General features: G+C 41.7%; 1 protein-coding gene across 2 annotated transcripts; it reads left to right on the forward strand.

Moving 5' to 3' along the window:
- Positions 1-1,602: 1,602 nt before the first annotated feature.
- MPHOSPH6 (M-phase phosphoprotein 6) lies at positions 1,603-15,471 on the forward strand. 2 transcript variants are annotated; one of them, XM_007182586.3, is made up of 6 exons: positions 1,623-1,704; positions 3,624-3,700; positions 6,773-6,885; positions 12,028-12,118; positions 14,216-14,310; positions 14,770-15,471. In XM_007182586.3, the coding sequence occupies exons 3-6, from the start codon at positions 6,776-6,778 to the stop codon at positions 14,900-14,902; spliced, it is 429 nt and encodes a 142-aa protein (XP_007182648.1). In that variant the 5' UTR covers positions 1,623-1,704; positions 3,624-3,700; positions 6,773-6,775; the 3' UTR covers positions 14,903-15,471. The 2 variants fall into 2 exon arrangements, with proteins under 2 accessions (XP_007182647.2, XP_007182648.1); XM_007182585.3 differs by lacking the exon at positions 3,624-3,700 and having other exon boundaries at positions 1,603-1,704.
- The last annotated feature ends 480 nt before the right edge of the window (positions 15,472-15,951 follow it).

The following is a 15,951-nucleotide window of genomic DNA, read 5'->3' on the forward strand; positions in this document are numbered from 1 at the left end:
TAAGGGCCTCACTTTAACTTAATCACCTCTTTACAGGTCCTGTTTCCAAATACAGCCACATTCTGAAACAAAATTCTGATGAATTTTGGAGGGACACAATTCAACCCATAACATGGGATCACCTCTGTTGTTCCCACTTGGTAAACTCTATGACAACTCATCTCGTTCTCATTTCAGGACCTTTACAGTTGCTATTCCCTCTTCTTAGTACACTCTACCTCCAACCCTTCATCCAACAGGTTTTTCTCAGCTTTCAAGCCTTGGCAATATCATCTGACAAGAGCCATCCCAGATCACCTTATCTAATGTAACCCTAAAAGTCACTCTATCACATCATCATTTTCTTTCTGCCATGGCACTCACCAGAATGTCAGCTCCAGGAAAGGGAGGTCATGTGTTTTTACGCGCTAGTGTAGCTCAGAGATTAGCCCAGCATTTCACACGCACATGCGAATGAATAAGTTTCTATAACCACTTACCACATTATCATGACTTTCTGAGAAAACCTGCCAGGGCATGGCCATGTTTTATTCATGTGTCAGCTCTCTGGTCAACCTCAGCTCTAACACTTACTAGCTGTGTAAACTCTGGTAAGTCCCTTAACCTCTCTGGGCCTCAGGTTCCCAAACAAATACCTTCTTCAGAGTTCTTATGAGGATTAAATAAAATATTACACGTGGTATACCCAGCATAAGAATTCGGCATACACTGCACGCTATCAGCTGAAAAGCTATTAGGCTGGGTGTTTTCCAAAATGCGGCAGCTGTGAAGGGTGTGAAAACTGTCTTTAGGTGGTTCACGGAGCATTAAAAGTATCATTTTGGCAACGTTCTTTTAATTCCTCAGATTAAAACAAGGTCATGTTCTCATGCTTGTATGTCTTTGACATCTACCTCTTCCTATTCTTCCTCGTTCACAGATCATTTAGGTTCAGAGACGCACACACCACTTGACAGGTGGATTTAACACTGTTTGTAAGGGCCATTCTGCGGCCAGGCCGCCTGGGTGCATCCCCCACCTCCCTCCCTCCCTCTGGCTTTGGGCTAAGTTCTGGAACCTGCCTGTACCTCAGTCTACTCAACTGTAACAAGGGGATAATGACCGCCCCATAGGGTTATCGAGAATATAAAATGAACTTATGACACGTAAAGTGATGCAGAACATAGAAAGCCCGCCAGCCACGTCAGAAACACGTGAAAGAAACGGTCGGGGGATGGGGGGGCGACGGCTGGTGTGGCAACTATCTCAAAGGTCTCACCAGGGCGACTGGGTCGGCGAGGCAGGACGGGGTCCGTGAGGCGGGCGGCGCTCAGCCGGTGCGAGGCCTGAGGGGCCCGGTCGAAGCCCTCGGGGAAGGCCGACAGCGGCCAGGACTCCGGCCTTCTGCGGCTGAGGCCTCTTTGGGGTCTCCCTCCCGGCGTCAAGTCGCTCTCACTCCTGCTTTGGCGGCCGCGCCTCTCCCCTGAGCTTCTTCACTAGGCGAGCGCTCCCTGAGGCGACGCGCGAAAAGCGCGGGCCAAGCTGAAGCGCGAGAAACGGGGGTGGAGCCACGGGGCGGGACGACGTGATGTACGTAGAAGGCGCCGACGCGCACGCAGCACTGCGCATGCGCGGCGGACCTAGTGGCGGAGCGCGACGGCTGGGGTGATCAGTATGGCGGCCGAGCGCAAAACTAAGTTGTCCAAGAACCTGCTGCGCATGAAGGTGCGGGGACGCGAGGGATGCGGGTCGGGCGGCGGGAGTACCCGGTCTTCCAGGCGTGGTTAGAGCCGAGGCGGCGGGCGTATGGGGGCATTCGAGAGGCCCCGGAGGACCTCCAGCTCTCGCGGTCATTCATTCACTTAGCGCCTGCTCTGCGTTAGGCACTGGGAACCGGATTATAAATCCGTCGGATTCTCTTTTAAAGCCCGCGGTCGGATAGGAGAGACGCCTAAGCAGGCAATTAGGATGCAGTGTACTAAGTGCAGTGATGCTAGAGTCGCCGGAAGCCCCTGGAACTTACTTGGGCTTCTGAGGAAAGTGGCGTCTAGTAGAGACTGAAGGGTAGGAGGGAGGGTTGGGTGCATAGCGGCATAGACTGTGGGGAAAGCGAGTTCAGAAGTCTGAGAGGTAAAACCCCCAAAATCCGTTATTTCCAAGAACTAGAGGTCATTCAGTATGTCTGGAAAGCAAGTAGCAAGAAATGGGCCTGGAAAAGGAGACAGTAATCACAAGATGCAAGGAATTTTAGGCCAGGTTAAGGATTTTTTTTCTTTATCTTGTGAGCATTGGGAAGCAGTTGAGCACCGGGGAAAGTATCATGAGCTGTGCTCGTTACTTTAACTGTCCAGTGGAGAATACATTGGTGAAAGAAAGACCCGACAAGGGACCAAACTGCAGTCATAACGACCAGCTAGAACTAATGATCTGGGTGAGGGGTTTCAGGTGGTGGTGGGAATGGAGAGAATTTTAACAGTTGAGGTGAAAGTGAATTATGTCACCCAACTTGAAAGAAAAGTGATTTTCAGATTTGAAATTGAATCAGTTTAACCAAATAATTTCGGAGTTGTGTGGGGGAAGACAAGAGTGTATGAAATTAATACAGGAATTAAAACAAGAGAAACACCCAAACCTTAAAACTTAATAGTAGTGGCAAACATGCTATGTGGTAGACATTCAGTGCTTTGCATATTATAACATGTGAAATCCACGTAATAACCCTTTGAGGTGGGCACGATTATTATCCCTCTCTTACAGCTGAGGCACCTGAAACAAGAAGTAGGTAACTTGCCCAAAGTTACACAGCTAATAAAGAGTATTGGCAGGACTTAAACTCAGGCAGTCTGGCTTCAAAGCCCTTGCTCTTAATTACTATCTATACTGCTTGTTGCTGAACACCACTCATAGATGCAGACTGTTAGCTGTCATGTTTACAGAATAATGGAATTTCCAGTGAAGGGAAGCAAGGCATGAATAATGTTTTGAAAGCTTGGAGAGTAAACGTTGCATGTGCAAGACATGAATGGAGTTGAGCTAGGGTGTAACTCGGGATGAATAGGGAGAGTGAGGGTGCAGGGTAAATCATAGCATTATTTATCATTTCTAAAGTACTTCTTTCAAGCATATTAGCAAAATTTGAATCTTTACTGAACAGAGTTTTTGTTTTTGCTTATGGTTTGTAACATCATGTAAGCTTCAGAGAAGTGGATTGGCAAAGCAGACACTGAAAAGATTTTAGCAGTTGTTTTAGCTCTTGGAATAAGTCAAGTGAAGATGTGCTGGGTAATTAGGGCTCAGACCAACTATCTGACTCTGGAATTAGGAAGGTAGAAGTTAACTTAAAAAAATTATCCACCCCTACTTGAGTGATTGGGGAAGACACAACTGGACATTGGAAGCAAAGGAGAGAGAAAAAAATTACCCAGGTTCTCTATGTGGGTCAGCAACTTCAGCCATTGATGAGAAGGAACTTACTGGCAGGTTAGCAGGAGACACAATATATACAGATAGAGTGGGGTATCCTTTGAGAAGCAATGGAGCAGCTGCACTAGGTTTCCTTATCTAGTGTAGCTGTTCAGCCAGAGCTAATTGTAGAGTAAGAATGAGAGGGCTGAGGATTTAATATTGACTCATTTGTTTTCTAGTGTACTCGAATTCCTCTGTCTTGGTCAGCTATTGGGGGCTGGAGGGTGATCCTGACCAGAAGTAGAAAGTAAAGGAGGTAGGTGGAAGGTCTGTCAGTATGATGGAATGGTTGTAGAGAGGGTACTTACTTGTGATTTTAGCTCTTTTGGACTCTTAAGACAGAAATTAGTGAATTTTTTCTGTAAAGAGACTTTAGTCTTGTGGGCCAAACGGCCACTGTTACAACTACTCAGCTCTTCCATTGTGGCTCAGAACCAAATGAATATGACCTTGTTCTAGTAAAGCTTTATTTACAACAATATACATCCAGCCTAAGGACTGTACTAGTTTGTGAGACCTGCCCTAGGCCGTCAGTTGTGAGTAAAGTTAAATCACTATCTTTAGAGTATGTTCTTAGATGCTGTAGAGTCAGGAGAATTGGGGAGTTGCTTGATTCATATTCACAGGATGATCTGTCCTTTCCATGTGTATAGAATGTGTGTGTGTGTGTGTGCTTGTGTATTTTGTATACCATAAATAATATCTACCTGACTAAAATTAGGAGGTAAAAGGGCAGTTGGGCAGGATTGGTGACTTTCGCCACCAAGAGTATAAGTGATGAAATGAGGCATCTAGGTTTAAAGAGAACCATCCAAGAAAGGGAGTCTGGAAAAATAAGACAAGTCTAGACTCAGGTTCAGAGAAAATTTATTGAGTTCTTCTCAGGTACCAAGTACTGCCTGAGTACCAGTAATACAAGATGAACAAAAGACATGGTCTACTATTCATAATCTTAGTCTTTTGGGAGGCACAGAAAAAGCATAATGAGCCAGTGTTCATAAGGCTGTCTTAGAAGTAGGGAAAGGTATTCTTTTATGGGAACAGACCTGAGAAGAGCTTGGCCAGAAAAGTCAGGGAAGGCCCAAAGGACACATGCTCTGGGCCTTCCCAGAGGAATATTTTGCCAGGCAGAAAATTGAAGCATGATGTTGAGTAGCAGAGGCAGAAGGAGTGGGAAGTACAGGGTATGCATTACAGAAATTGCCAGTTCTTCTTTCCTGTGGTGAGGCTATAGACACAGAGGTGAAAGGATGAGGACCACAAAACACTTTAGATAGATTGCAAACATTTCTTTTATGTTTATTTAAAATAATGATAGATTCACAAGAAGTTGCAAAAAATGTAGAGAGATGCCGTGCACACTTCACCTCCCTGTCTTATATTGCTAGAGTACAGTGCAAAGCCAGGAAATGGACAGTGGTGCAATCCACAGAGCCTGCTCAGATTTCACTGTTTTACCTGCACTCCTTCGTGTGTGGGGGCAGGTGTATGTGAGAGTGTTTTATCATGTGTAGGTTCATGTAACCATTACCACATTCAGGATACAGAATTGTTCCATCACCACCAAGTTCCCTTGAGTGACCCCTTTGTAGCCACGCCCACTCCCTTCTATCATGCCTAACCTCTGACAACCACGGATCTGTTCCCCATTCCTATAATTGTGTTACTTCAAAGATGTTATATAAATGTAATCATTACAATGTGTAACCTTTTGAGATAGACTTTTTTCACTCAGCGTAATTCACTTGAGATCCTTCTAGGTTATTGAGTCAATCAGTAGTTCCTTTTTATTGCTGAGTAATATTCTATGCTATGGACGTACCATATACTTAACCATTCACCTCTTGAAGAGTATTTTGGTTCTTTCCAGTTTGGGACTATTGCTTATAGAGCTGCTGTGAATATTCTTGTATAACTTATTGAGTGAATGTAAGTTTTCATTCTGTGGGATAAATGCCCAAGAGGACAGTTGCTGGGTTCTATGGTAAGTGTATGTTTACTTGTGTAAGAAATTGTCAAGCTATTTTCCACAGAGGTTATACCATTTTACTTTCCCACCAGCAGTGTAGGAGTGATCCAGTTTCTCTACATCATCATCAGAACTTGATGTTATCACTGTATTTTATTTGTGAACATTTTTCAAGTTTTTTCATTTCATTTTGTAGCCATTGGTAAAGCCCTTATGCCTAAAAATGCTTGTGTTTTTGGAAGAGCTGGAGTAGAGGGGAAAGTAATATGGAGCCTGGATAAGGGAAATAAATGGGGATTAATGGAAACCAGTGGAACCCTAGACCTAACTTCTGGGATGCTCCTGGATGTTTTCTGAATTTATTTTTTCCCATATTGATACTTTATCATTTTGCTGCAGTTAACTTCTTGGTTTGTTCGTCTGTCTCCTGAGGAAATATAGCTATTGTTTGTGCTAGGAAAAGACTAACAGCAGGACTGGCCTGTTTTGAGTTGAGCTTCTGCAGATTTTAGAGTAAAGGGCAGCCGTAGAGTTGATGAGCGTTTCAGAGGATAGATGTAAGTGAAGAGCAGCGGGGTTACAGATACAGCTTTGTGGCCGTCTGTGTTCACAGAGCCCTTACAATGCATCATTCGTCATGCTGGTACTGATGGAGATGATCCAAACACAGTCCCTGCCCTGAAGGTCTTGAGAAAAAAGATACTCAAGAAATTAAAATGTCCTGAGACTAGTTGAAGCTGCCATGGGAAGCTTCTAGGAAAGAGATGCTGATTTCGCCTGCAGCTGTCAGGGACGATTTTACAGAGTTGGAGTAGCTTTACCTATGTCAGAAGGGCTAGAAGTTGGCCAGGTGGAAGGACTTGAGAAGGGCATTACAAATCCAGGTCAGCAGGTGCAAAGGCCGATGGGCTTCCCAGGTCAGAGAGACATTCGGATAGTACTGAGCATCCTCTCCTTTGTGCCCCCCTCACTTTCTGTCTCAACCTGCCTGTCCTGCTCTGTGGATCAGTCTTTTGTCTTAGCCCTTGCTCACTGGCTATTACGTAAAACTGAAATATTTAACGTGATACTTACTGAATACAGTTGGGGTTTTTTCCCTGTTTCATTAAATCAGAAAAACTAAAATGTGGTAAAGCTCTTTTAAAGTCTTCTAAAGGAAGTACACATGTTGCTTTTTATGTGCTCTCGCAGGCTCCCTCCTGAAGTGATGTCGTCAAGGGCAGGGCTAAGCTGCTTGGTCACCCCACCCCCACCCACGAAACGGGATTCCCAGAGAAATGAGGGAGGGCAGGTTGAGTTTTCCTCAACTGGAAGTTGGGAAAAATAGTTGCTGACACTGATTTTGTTTCGTTTTAACAGTTCATGCAAAGGGGACTGGACTCAGAAACCAAGAAACAACTAGAAGAGGAAGAAAAGAAAATCATTAGTGAAGAGCACTGGTACTTGGATTTGCCCGAGCTTAAAGAGAAAGAGTAGGTTTTTTATGACACTTTGGACATTCAAAGGGAAATCCCTGTAAATGCGATTGATCATTGCATGACATAAAACCCATGAAATAGTATCTATTCAGTTTCTTGAACTAGCCTTGCAGATTTTTTTTTAATAAGTCTATAAGAGTTCTAGTTTGATTTATACATTTTTATTGGCCCTCGGCCATCATTTATAACATCATTCTTTTTTTTTTACATTGAATAAAGGAATCCAGCCTGTATGTCTCTGGTAATAACTAGAGACCTTTTATGAGAATCAGTAATGTGCTCTGTATCATATTAAGTTCTGAAGATTAGATATGTTCTTCAAGCCTCTCCAGTTTTGTTTCAGTAACAGAGTTCTCCATTAGGCTGAGCTTTGTAAAGGCAGGTCAAGAATGTTTTGTTTATTTTCTTTTTTTAAAATTTTTGCTATTAATACCAGTCATCTTAGCTAAGATGAATTGAGTCTATAGTGTGTTCTAGGAACTGGGCTAAGCACTTTACATCTCTTAATTATTTAATCCTCATAGCAAACTTGAGAGCTGGCTACTATCATTCCATCCATTTTATAGTTGATGAAACTGAAGCTTAAGGGAGGGTAACTAGGCCAGGGTCACCAGCTAGTCGTTACTGAAGCTGGATAACACACTAGATCATTTCTCTTCCACCTCTAAGCTTGGTTGATGCATGATAAATTTTGAATGAAGGAGTGACGGGTTCACATCATCAATTAATTCTTCTGAATTCTTCTGGAAGCTATTTATCATTTCTCCTTGATGCTTTTCTTACCTTGGTAACCTCTGTGGTATGGCAGTTTTATTTAAATTTTGTCAAATGACTGAAGATGCTGCTTATTGTCTCCAGGCCCATTTATGTCTTTCCTTTCCATACCTTATAATTTATTTTTTTCTTTTTAACACATTGTTTTTCATGGTTCATTTGGCAGACTTTTTCTGAATCTTTTCTGGAAGGTTAGACATCCTTCTCTAAAGGTAGACAGTACGTCCCACCAGGAGGGATGGAAGGAAGGTACTTTGTTTTCTCTGCTTGCTTCTCAACTTGCTTTTCTCTTGCTTCTCAGAGGAAGCAAGATGTTAGTGAGGAAGGAGAAGATGATGCTGAAGATGGTATGGATTTGGGAGCAGGGGTTGGTAGGAAGGGACCATTACTGGTAAGGAGCTATAATTTAATTTTATGCCTTGGCTAAACTTGCTCAAAGTTTTGCCACATGTTTTGTTACTTACTTTTATTGAAAAGCAAGACAGTTTGTATCCTGTTTTCAGTATTGTTTTTTTTTCCCCCCAACACAGCATATTAGTCCCAGAAAAATGACCTCTAGATTCCTTTCCTAGGGAGGTAGGTGTCTCAGTCTGTTCAGGTACTATAACAAAATACCACAGACTGGGAAGCTCATGAACAACAGAAATTTATTTCTCACAGTTCTGGAGGCTGGAATTTTAAGATCAAGATATCAGCATGGTCATGTTTTGATGATGGCCCTCTTCCTGGTTCATAGCCAGCGCCTTCTTGCTGTGTCCTCACCTGGTGGAAGTGGCTAGGGATCTCTGTGGGGTCTCTTTCCTAAGGCCCTAAACCCCTTCATGAAACCCCACACTCATGACTTATGCACTTTCCAAAGGCCTCACCTCCTAGTACCATCATCTTTGAGGGTTAGGATTTTAACATACGAATTTAGGGGTGGGGGGGACACAAACATTCAGACCATAGCAGTAAATAATAACCTTTTGCCATCATTCAGTGTCCTATTTATGTATAGGAACGAATTATCAGTTTAGGATGTTGGCAGGAAGAGATGACACCATCAAATTGGGTAATTTGAGGAGCGTATAACAGAGACCACCAAAGTGTGAGCAGGTGTAGGGGAGCCGCTGTGGACGGTGCAGCACCTTGGTGGCTTGTATAGTAGAAATAATTTCCACTCCAGGCCTGGAGGATCAAGGGGAGGGAATGGTTACTGAATCTAAAGGCAGGCTGTGTGGAGAGAGCATCTTACAAGAGCTGCTACCTTTACTTGAGGGCACAGCCAGCCCAAGTAATCCCATAGGAAGGGAGCCAGCCGTTCCAGACAGCAAAGGAGCCCTTCCATGTATTACATTCAGGTCAGCCTCCCAAGGCATTGATGGTGCGGGGTGTGTGGGGAAAGTGGGGAGTAGATCTGGAGGGGTAAATGGATGGTATGTCCCTGGGGTGTGTGTGTTTTAACACCCCAAGTAGGGGGACAGTGGAATGGATTGGTTAATTAAGTGCATGGGCTCTGGAAACAGGCAGACCTGGGTTTGAAGCCCACCTATGCTACTTGCTTACTTGGGATCTTGGGCAAGTTATTGAACCTGTCTTCTGTCATTTGTATATTGGGTGTGATAACAGTATCTGTCACTTACATTATGAGAAGTAAATGAGATAATGTATGTGAAGCAGTGACCACAGTGCCCAGCATAAAGCACAAGAAATGTTAGCAGTATATGTGTTTCCTTATACTTGAATATTATGAAATTCACCCACTCTTTTTGCTCATTTGTGTCTGAATCTTTACTTGGTATTGTCATCTGAGTTATTCCAGAGGGTTACTGCTATCTGTGAAACTGGAGATTCCATGGTGTATATGCTCTGGGAGTCTAGAGGTTGCCATTCAGCTGCACTGGGCTATAACTCAGTGACTGTGAGGGCTGTTCAGTGTTCATACCTCCCCTTATAGGACACCCCTAGCCAGTGACCAGGCTATGTAGGGGGCTGAGGGTCTGGCTTCTTTGTCTCAGCTTGGAACAACTGCAGGGCTTCCTAGAGTTCCTTGTAGGGGGTGAGGTCTTGGCATAGCCACGTTGCAAGTCAGCTTCTCCCTCAGCCCAGTGTTGCGGTCTTCGTTTCCATAGAGGGGCATCTGCCACGCAGCACTCACCAGTAAAACTTCTGCATGTAGCTCTGTCTCAGAGTCTGTTTCCAGGGAACCTGACATAAAATACTTAGTGTAAATTTCTAGGAATAGAATTTACCAGATCCAAGTTTTTGCTGTGTTGTGGCTATATGGTTTTTCTCCAAAGGATGTGCCCTGGTATAGAGGATGTGAGTATAGCCATTTTAATTACTCCTTTGCCATAGGATGTTGTTTTAAAAGTATTTTTGCCTCCTGTGCTTCTCGTGCTTGTGCATTGTGGCCTGGTGAACTTCAAGAACTGTAAGGTCTGAGATTGACCCTACTTAGCAAACTGACAAGTTAGCCTGCCACAGTTTCATGGCTCCTGGTGGAAGGTACGAGATTCCTGAGTCAGAGACAGAGGACTTTATTACTCACAGCACAGCAGGCAGCATGAGCATCACATTGGCATCATTTCCCCTAATCCCAGGGAGGAGGCTGTGGCACGCACAGTAGGTTTGCATCACAGCCAAGTCCTGAGCTTAGGGAAACCTGAGTCTTTGATACTAGACTGCAGACAGACTTGCCCTTGGCTCCAAGGGAGGCATTATCTTTATTATACTGGGCATTAAGCAAGTCTGCGCTTTGCTCCGGAGGAAGAATGAAGGCAAAGCTCTGCCTTTCAAAGCTGTTCACTGTGCATATATCCTTAAAAAGATATTTCGGAACAAAAGGGCATTTAGTGCCTCACTCACAAGGTGTGCTAAAAGGAGAGCGACCCATAGAGAATTGTTTCTCAGCAGTGAGTTTTTGCCCTGTTTTGCCGTGCATATTATTTGTGGCTTTAGGCAAGTTTGTTTATTTTTTTCTGAGCAGTAGTTTCTCATCTGCAAAAATAGATGAATATTTCCCTTATTTGCTAACTGAATTAGTGTCACTCATCATTGAAACTATGCTGTAGATAACAAAGCACTTATATGCTCCTTTTTATATTAATGTTACAGTTATTGGGCCAATAGAAACCCATGGGAAAACACTCTGAGGGGCCAGTGGCCCTACTATGAATCCTTTCCTGGCCTTTGGGTCCACCTCTTGACTTAAGTGAATGCTTAAATGCATATGTATGGTGCTTTCCTGAGGGAGATGATTTACTGGGGACATTGGTGATGTTTTATCACCTGTACTTTACAAGAAACAGGATCGGCCAGTTGAAAGGGAATCCCTAGTTTATGGAAGAGGCTGAATAAAAAATTCAGGAGAACATGTGCCTAAATTCATTGGTTACAGTCAGAGGCCTGGTTTGGTACCAGTTGCTCCGTTGTGGCCAGGAGTGGAATAACCTTCTTCATGTTTATCCATTGTATAAGTCTGTTATTTATTATCTGGCCCCCCTCTAGAATATAACCTCCATGAGAGCAGAGCCTTTCAGTAATGGCTGTCTCCCCAGCTCTAGAACAGTACCTGGCACACAGTTTGGTTTAACAAGTGTTTGCGGAGTGAGTGAATGAATGAGCGTATCTTGACAAGAAGCAGGGCAAGATTGCTTGACAAGGAACAATCTGCCATAAAGGCTAAGTATTTGCTTTCCTGGCTTGCTTTATGATTGATTGCCGGGCTGTAGTCGGATATGCTTACCTGGAATTGGGGTCATAAACTGGTGACTCACGGGAGAATCCCTTTTGGAGACTGAAACATTCACACTTGCATCACATTTCCAGGGCAACAGTGCCTCCTGGATGCCCTCTCAGCAGCAGTGTCATTTTTACCAGGGTGGTTTTGTAGCATGAGTTTGGTTTGGAGTCAACCACCTAGCTACCCTGTTTCTGCCCATTTTCCAGTTCTGCTCATCCAGCTCTCCCATTGATTCTGTGAGATACCAGTGTCCTTATAATAAATTACTTCTCTGCTTAAGTCATCCAGGGCCAGTCGTTATTTATAGCGAAGAGCTCCAAGTAAAACACTCTTTTAAAGCCACCTAGGACACTAATTTCTGCAGATTTAATAAAAACTTGGTGGGGGGTATAAATGTCAAGGAACCTTTGCTTCACTTTTGGAAAATTCAGGTGCCCTGCTGCTCTTGCCTCCTAATGCTTTTGTTGACCAAATTAATCAGTTTTTATTTCTAATCCTAGGTTAGTAATATTACTGTATTTTTACTTGATTCCGCTGAGAACCATAAGATCTATTTTTCATTTGAAATCTTGACTTTTATTTGCTGTGCTTTGTTATAAGTAGTCATGGTATTAATACAGGTTTATTTTCTCGTCTAGGAGTTTCATAATAGAAGAGCAGAGTTTCTCGTTATGTGAAGATCTTCTCTATGGAAGAATGTCATTCAGAGGATTTAATCCTGAGGTTGAGGTATTAAATATAATTGCTTCACATTTAAGATTTTTGCAATTGAATTCTTTCTGCTAATAATTGGGTTTAGGTTTTTCTCCACCAGATACCATTTCTCCTCATTATATAGAAAATAACAAGCTTGAAATATTGCCATAGCTATTTAAAGAAATTATAGGCATTGCAGTCTAGTCTTATGATAGAATTGAGTAGATAATTTAATATAGCAGTGTACAGTCCTGGACAGTGCCACTGTTAAGTGTTAGAATTTTACCTCAGTTCTTTTGCAGGAATGTCAGGATTTTATTCATATGATGCTATTACAAAAAATTATTTTTTGGCATCTATAAATGTATCTTTTCTAGTGGAAAAAATGTTACTTAAAATTTGAGTAATTTGACTTTTTAATGGACAGGTTTTAATCCAAGCTTGTAAATAGATTTTTAAATGAATCTTTGGAAAGTTTGTCTGGAAACGAAATATTCAGCTTATAACTGAGATGTTCATTTTAATTTTCCTGCCTCGGGTTTGTAGAGAAGCACAAACCTTCGTTTAACAAGTAATTATTAGAACTCTGGCTTATATATTGAAAGCCATCCTGTCAGGTACTTGACCATCCACATGGAGGTTTGTGGTATAAAGCTTTCGTTTTGTAACTGTCACTTGAAGCCATGGTTTCTTAGCCCTGGCACTCTTGACGTTTGGGGCCAGGTTATTGTTTATGGTGGGGGCTTTCCTGTGCACTGTAGGATGTTGAGCAGCGTCCCTAGCTTCTGCTGTCTACCCGCTAGATACATATATACACCCCAGCTGTGGCCTCCAAAAATGTGTCCAGACATTGCCAGAGGTCCCTTGGCAAGCAAAATCATAACCTGGTTGAAAACCAGTTCTCTCAGGATGCTTATAGGAACCACAGTTAACCAAACTAAATGCCAGGGTTTATTTAAAGATTGTAGGTTGATTTTCTTTTTTTTTCCTTTTTTGAGGGGATATGATAATTAAGGTGTTAATTTTGCTTTACACAGAATCAACACAAAGTGTTTGTTTTTAATATATTTCCTTGTTTTGGCCTGCTTAAAGCTTTAGATTAGGAAGACAAAGAGGACAATGGGGTAAAAGGGAAAAAAAGATAGCAAAGATTATGAGTGGATGATGCCCAGAGACTAGGGTACTGGGCGGGCAAGGACTCCAAAGTATGTCTGATACAGTGGGAAAAGGAGTTGACCTGGCCCTCCAGATTTGATGTGGGAAGTTATTAGAAAATGACTTTCATTACTGGCACTCTGTAACACTGAATATATTCTCTCTGGGAAAAGGTTTTGAACTGTTTGGCTTGCAGATCTGAGCTGTCATAAATTGTGAGAAAAGTTCAAGGTACCTGGTTATAAAAAGAATGATACCAACTTGAGAGTACTTACTTTATTATAAGCAGGGTAAACTTAGAACACATTTTTTAATATCTATGTGTTTCTAGTGATAAAGAAGGTAGTGTACTTTTTTTTTTTAAGTCTGTCAGAGGATAACTATCAAGAAAAGGTTAATGTGAGAAAAAGAAATGAAGGAGAGACCCATGACGCATGGACATCATGTGGAAATCAGTGCGTTATCCGCCCACGTGTTCAGGGGTGAGGAAGGTCTCCCAGTTATACCAGAGCCAGCCTTCCAGTTCTTCCAGCAGTTTGCTGCTCCCCTTCCCCAACCACCACCAAAAACTGCATTTAAAATTACTCTTGACTGTAATGTTTCTCCCATTTGGCTCAAAGTTGGGAAGTTCAAAGGGTATCTGAAAGTTTACTTCTTCTTTCCCCCAATCACTAGAGTGTGTCAGCAGTGTGCCTGCTTTAGATACAAGTAACTGATAAATTTATGATCTAAAATACATTTAAACTCATTAACAGTAAGTCTAATCTAATGGAGCTTTGTCTTATTATTTTTTTAATTCAGAGCTGGCGTCTATTAGCGTATTGTAGAATAAAGTATTACAGAGAATCCCTTATAAATTTTGGTTAGTCGTGTAGATTCTGTGGCTTCTGCGTCTCTACCTTCAAATACATTTGACACCAGTTCCTTTAACAAGCTTTTTCCAGCCCTGCTAGTCCCCATTGTTGTATTTTTCAGAAATTAATGCTTCAGATGAATGCTAAGAACAAAGCAGAAGAAGTTGAAGAGGAAACAGTGGAGCTCGATGTGTCAGATGAAGAAATGGCTAGAAGGTAACTGTTACCTTGGACCAGCTTTATAATCTGAGCCCAGCATTCACTGGCTCTCACATGTGCACTCGTTCCGCACGGTGACTGGTCTGCCATACCTTTGAAGGGAATACCCCAGCAGGAAGTCATCTTGGCTTAGTCATCTTCTAACATGGCCTAGGGTGGATTTATACCTGTCACAGGCTGGCAAATTGAGGGCTTATTTCTAGTGCTGCTTCTAATACATATTTTAAAATATACATCTCAATTTATTTAGGATAATGCAAAACCAAAAAAAAAAAAACAGTGAAGAATTTAATCGTTCATAGAGAAGTTCATAAATTTTAAATCAGATGGTTTCTTTTGATCAAAGTTTTGGTTTTTCTTATTCTTTGTTGCGTATTTGGTTTGATATTCTTGACAAGTCTTGATTCCTACCTTTTTTATTTGAAACTAAACTTGTTCTGTATATCATCTTAACAGATATGAAACCTTGGTGGGGACAATTGGGAAAAAGTTTGCCAAAAAAAGAGACCGTGCCAATTATGAAGAAGATGAAAATGGAGACATAAAACCAATTAAAACAAGGAAGATGTTCTTAAAGCCCCAAGATTAAAACGGATGCCTTAACATCTGGCTCAGGGTTGCCTTGTGAGAATTAGCACATTTTGGAACTCATTCTGTTGGTTCCTCTATGGTTATTAATGCTGTAATGTTTGTTTGTAAAGACATGTATAATTTTGGAAACATGCTGTTTTTGGAACAGATGTGTGATGGATGTTATACATCCTTTGCTTAATGGTATTCATCAAGAGTGGATTTTTAACCCTTGATCTTCAGCTATACATAGGTACGTGGTTGCTTCCTAAAGAATTTTTTATCTCAGATTTTTTTTAATATAGTTCTCCAGTCACTGACCTTGAATTGACTCATGTAAACTAATACCAGTGTTTAAATTGCCCTTATGTTTATAATCATGTCAAGTCAATTCATACATATATTTCGGAATCAAACATCATGAGAATTTATTATATGTAAATTCATCAAGAACAAACATGCCTCTCCAGGCTGAAGTATTTCCATGCTACCAAGTCAATGTCAGTGTGTGGAATTATGTTTTTTTGTTTAAAGCCTTTAATTAATTAAGAAAAAAGATTGTTCTGTAATAAATACCTGTTTTATGTACTTTTCTTTCTCTTATACTTTCAAATAATAATTTTAGTCTAATTCAGTATTGGAGCTTTTGTCCAATTAGTAACTTCTAAAAAACAGCCATTAATTTAGAATATGGTGATGTATTAGGTTGAACCATAAGAAATTGCCTTTTATGGGTCAAAAACAATTATCGATTTTTGATAGTTCAGCCCAGTAGAATTTACCACCAAGCAGACCATCTCCTAATCTGAACCTTATTCTAAGTAGTAAATACAGAAGCCCATGGAATTAAGTGTGTAAGTGTGTCTGTCCATCTGGAGATATGTACCTAGGACATCTAAGAAATACTGATTTCATCTAATTATGTTCCCAGCAATTAAATGAGGTGCATTTCTCCTCTTTCTCTGAATCTCCTTAGATCCAGATTACTCTGTGACCTCAGTTCTCTGGTGAGTTATGAAAAGGTTGTGACTTTGAAGTTAATCTGACTCTAATTCATTGTGAAGGTGA

This window comes from Balaenoptera acutorostrata, chromosome 19 (assembly GCF_949987535.1).
Source record: "Balaenoptera acutorostrata chromosome 19, mBalAcu1.1, whole genome shotgun sequence".
NCBI lineage: Eukaryota > Metazoa > Chordata > Mammalia > Artiodactyla > Balaenopteridae > Balaenoptera > Balaenoptera acutorostrata.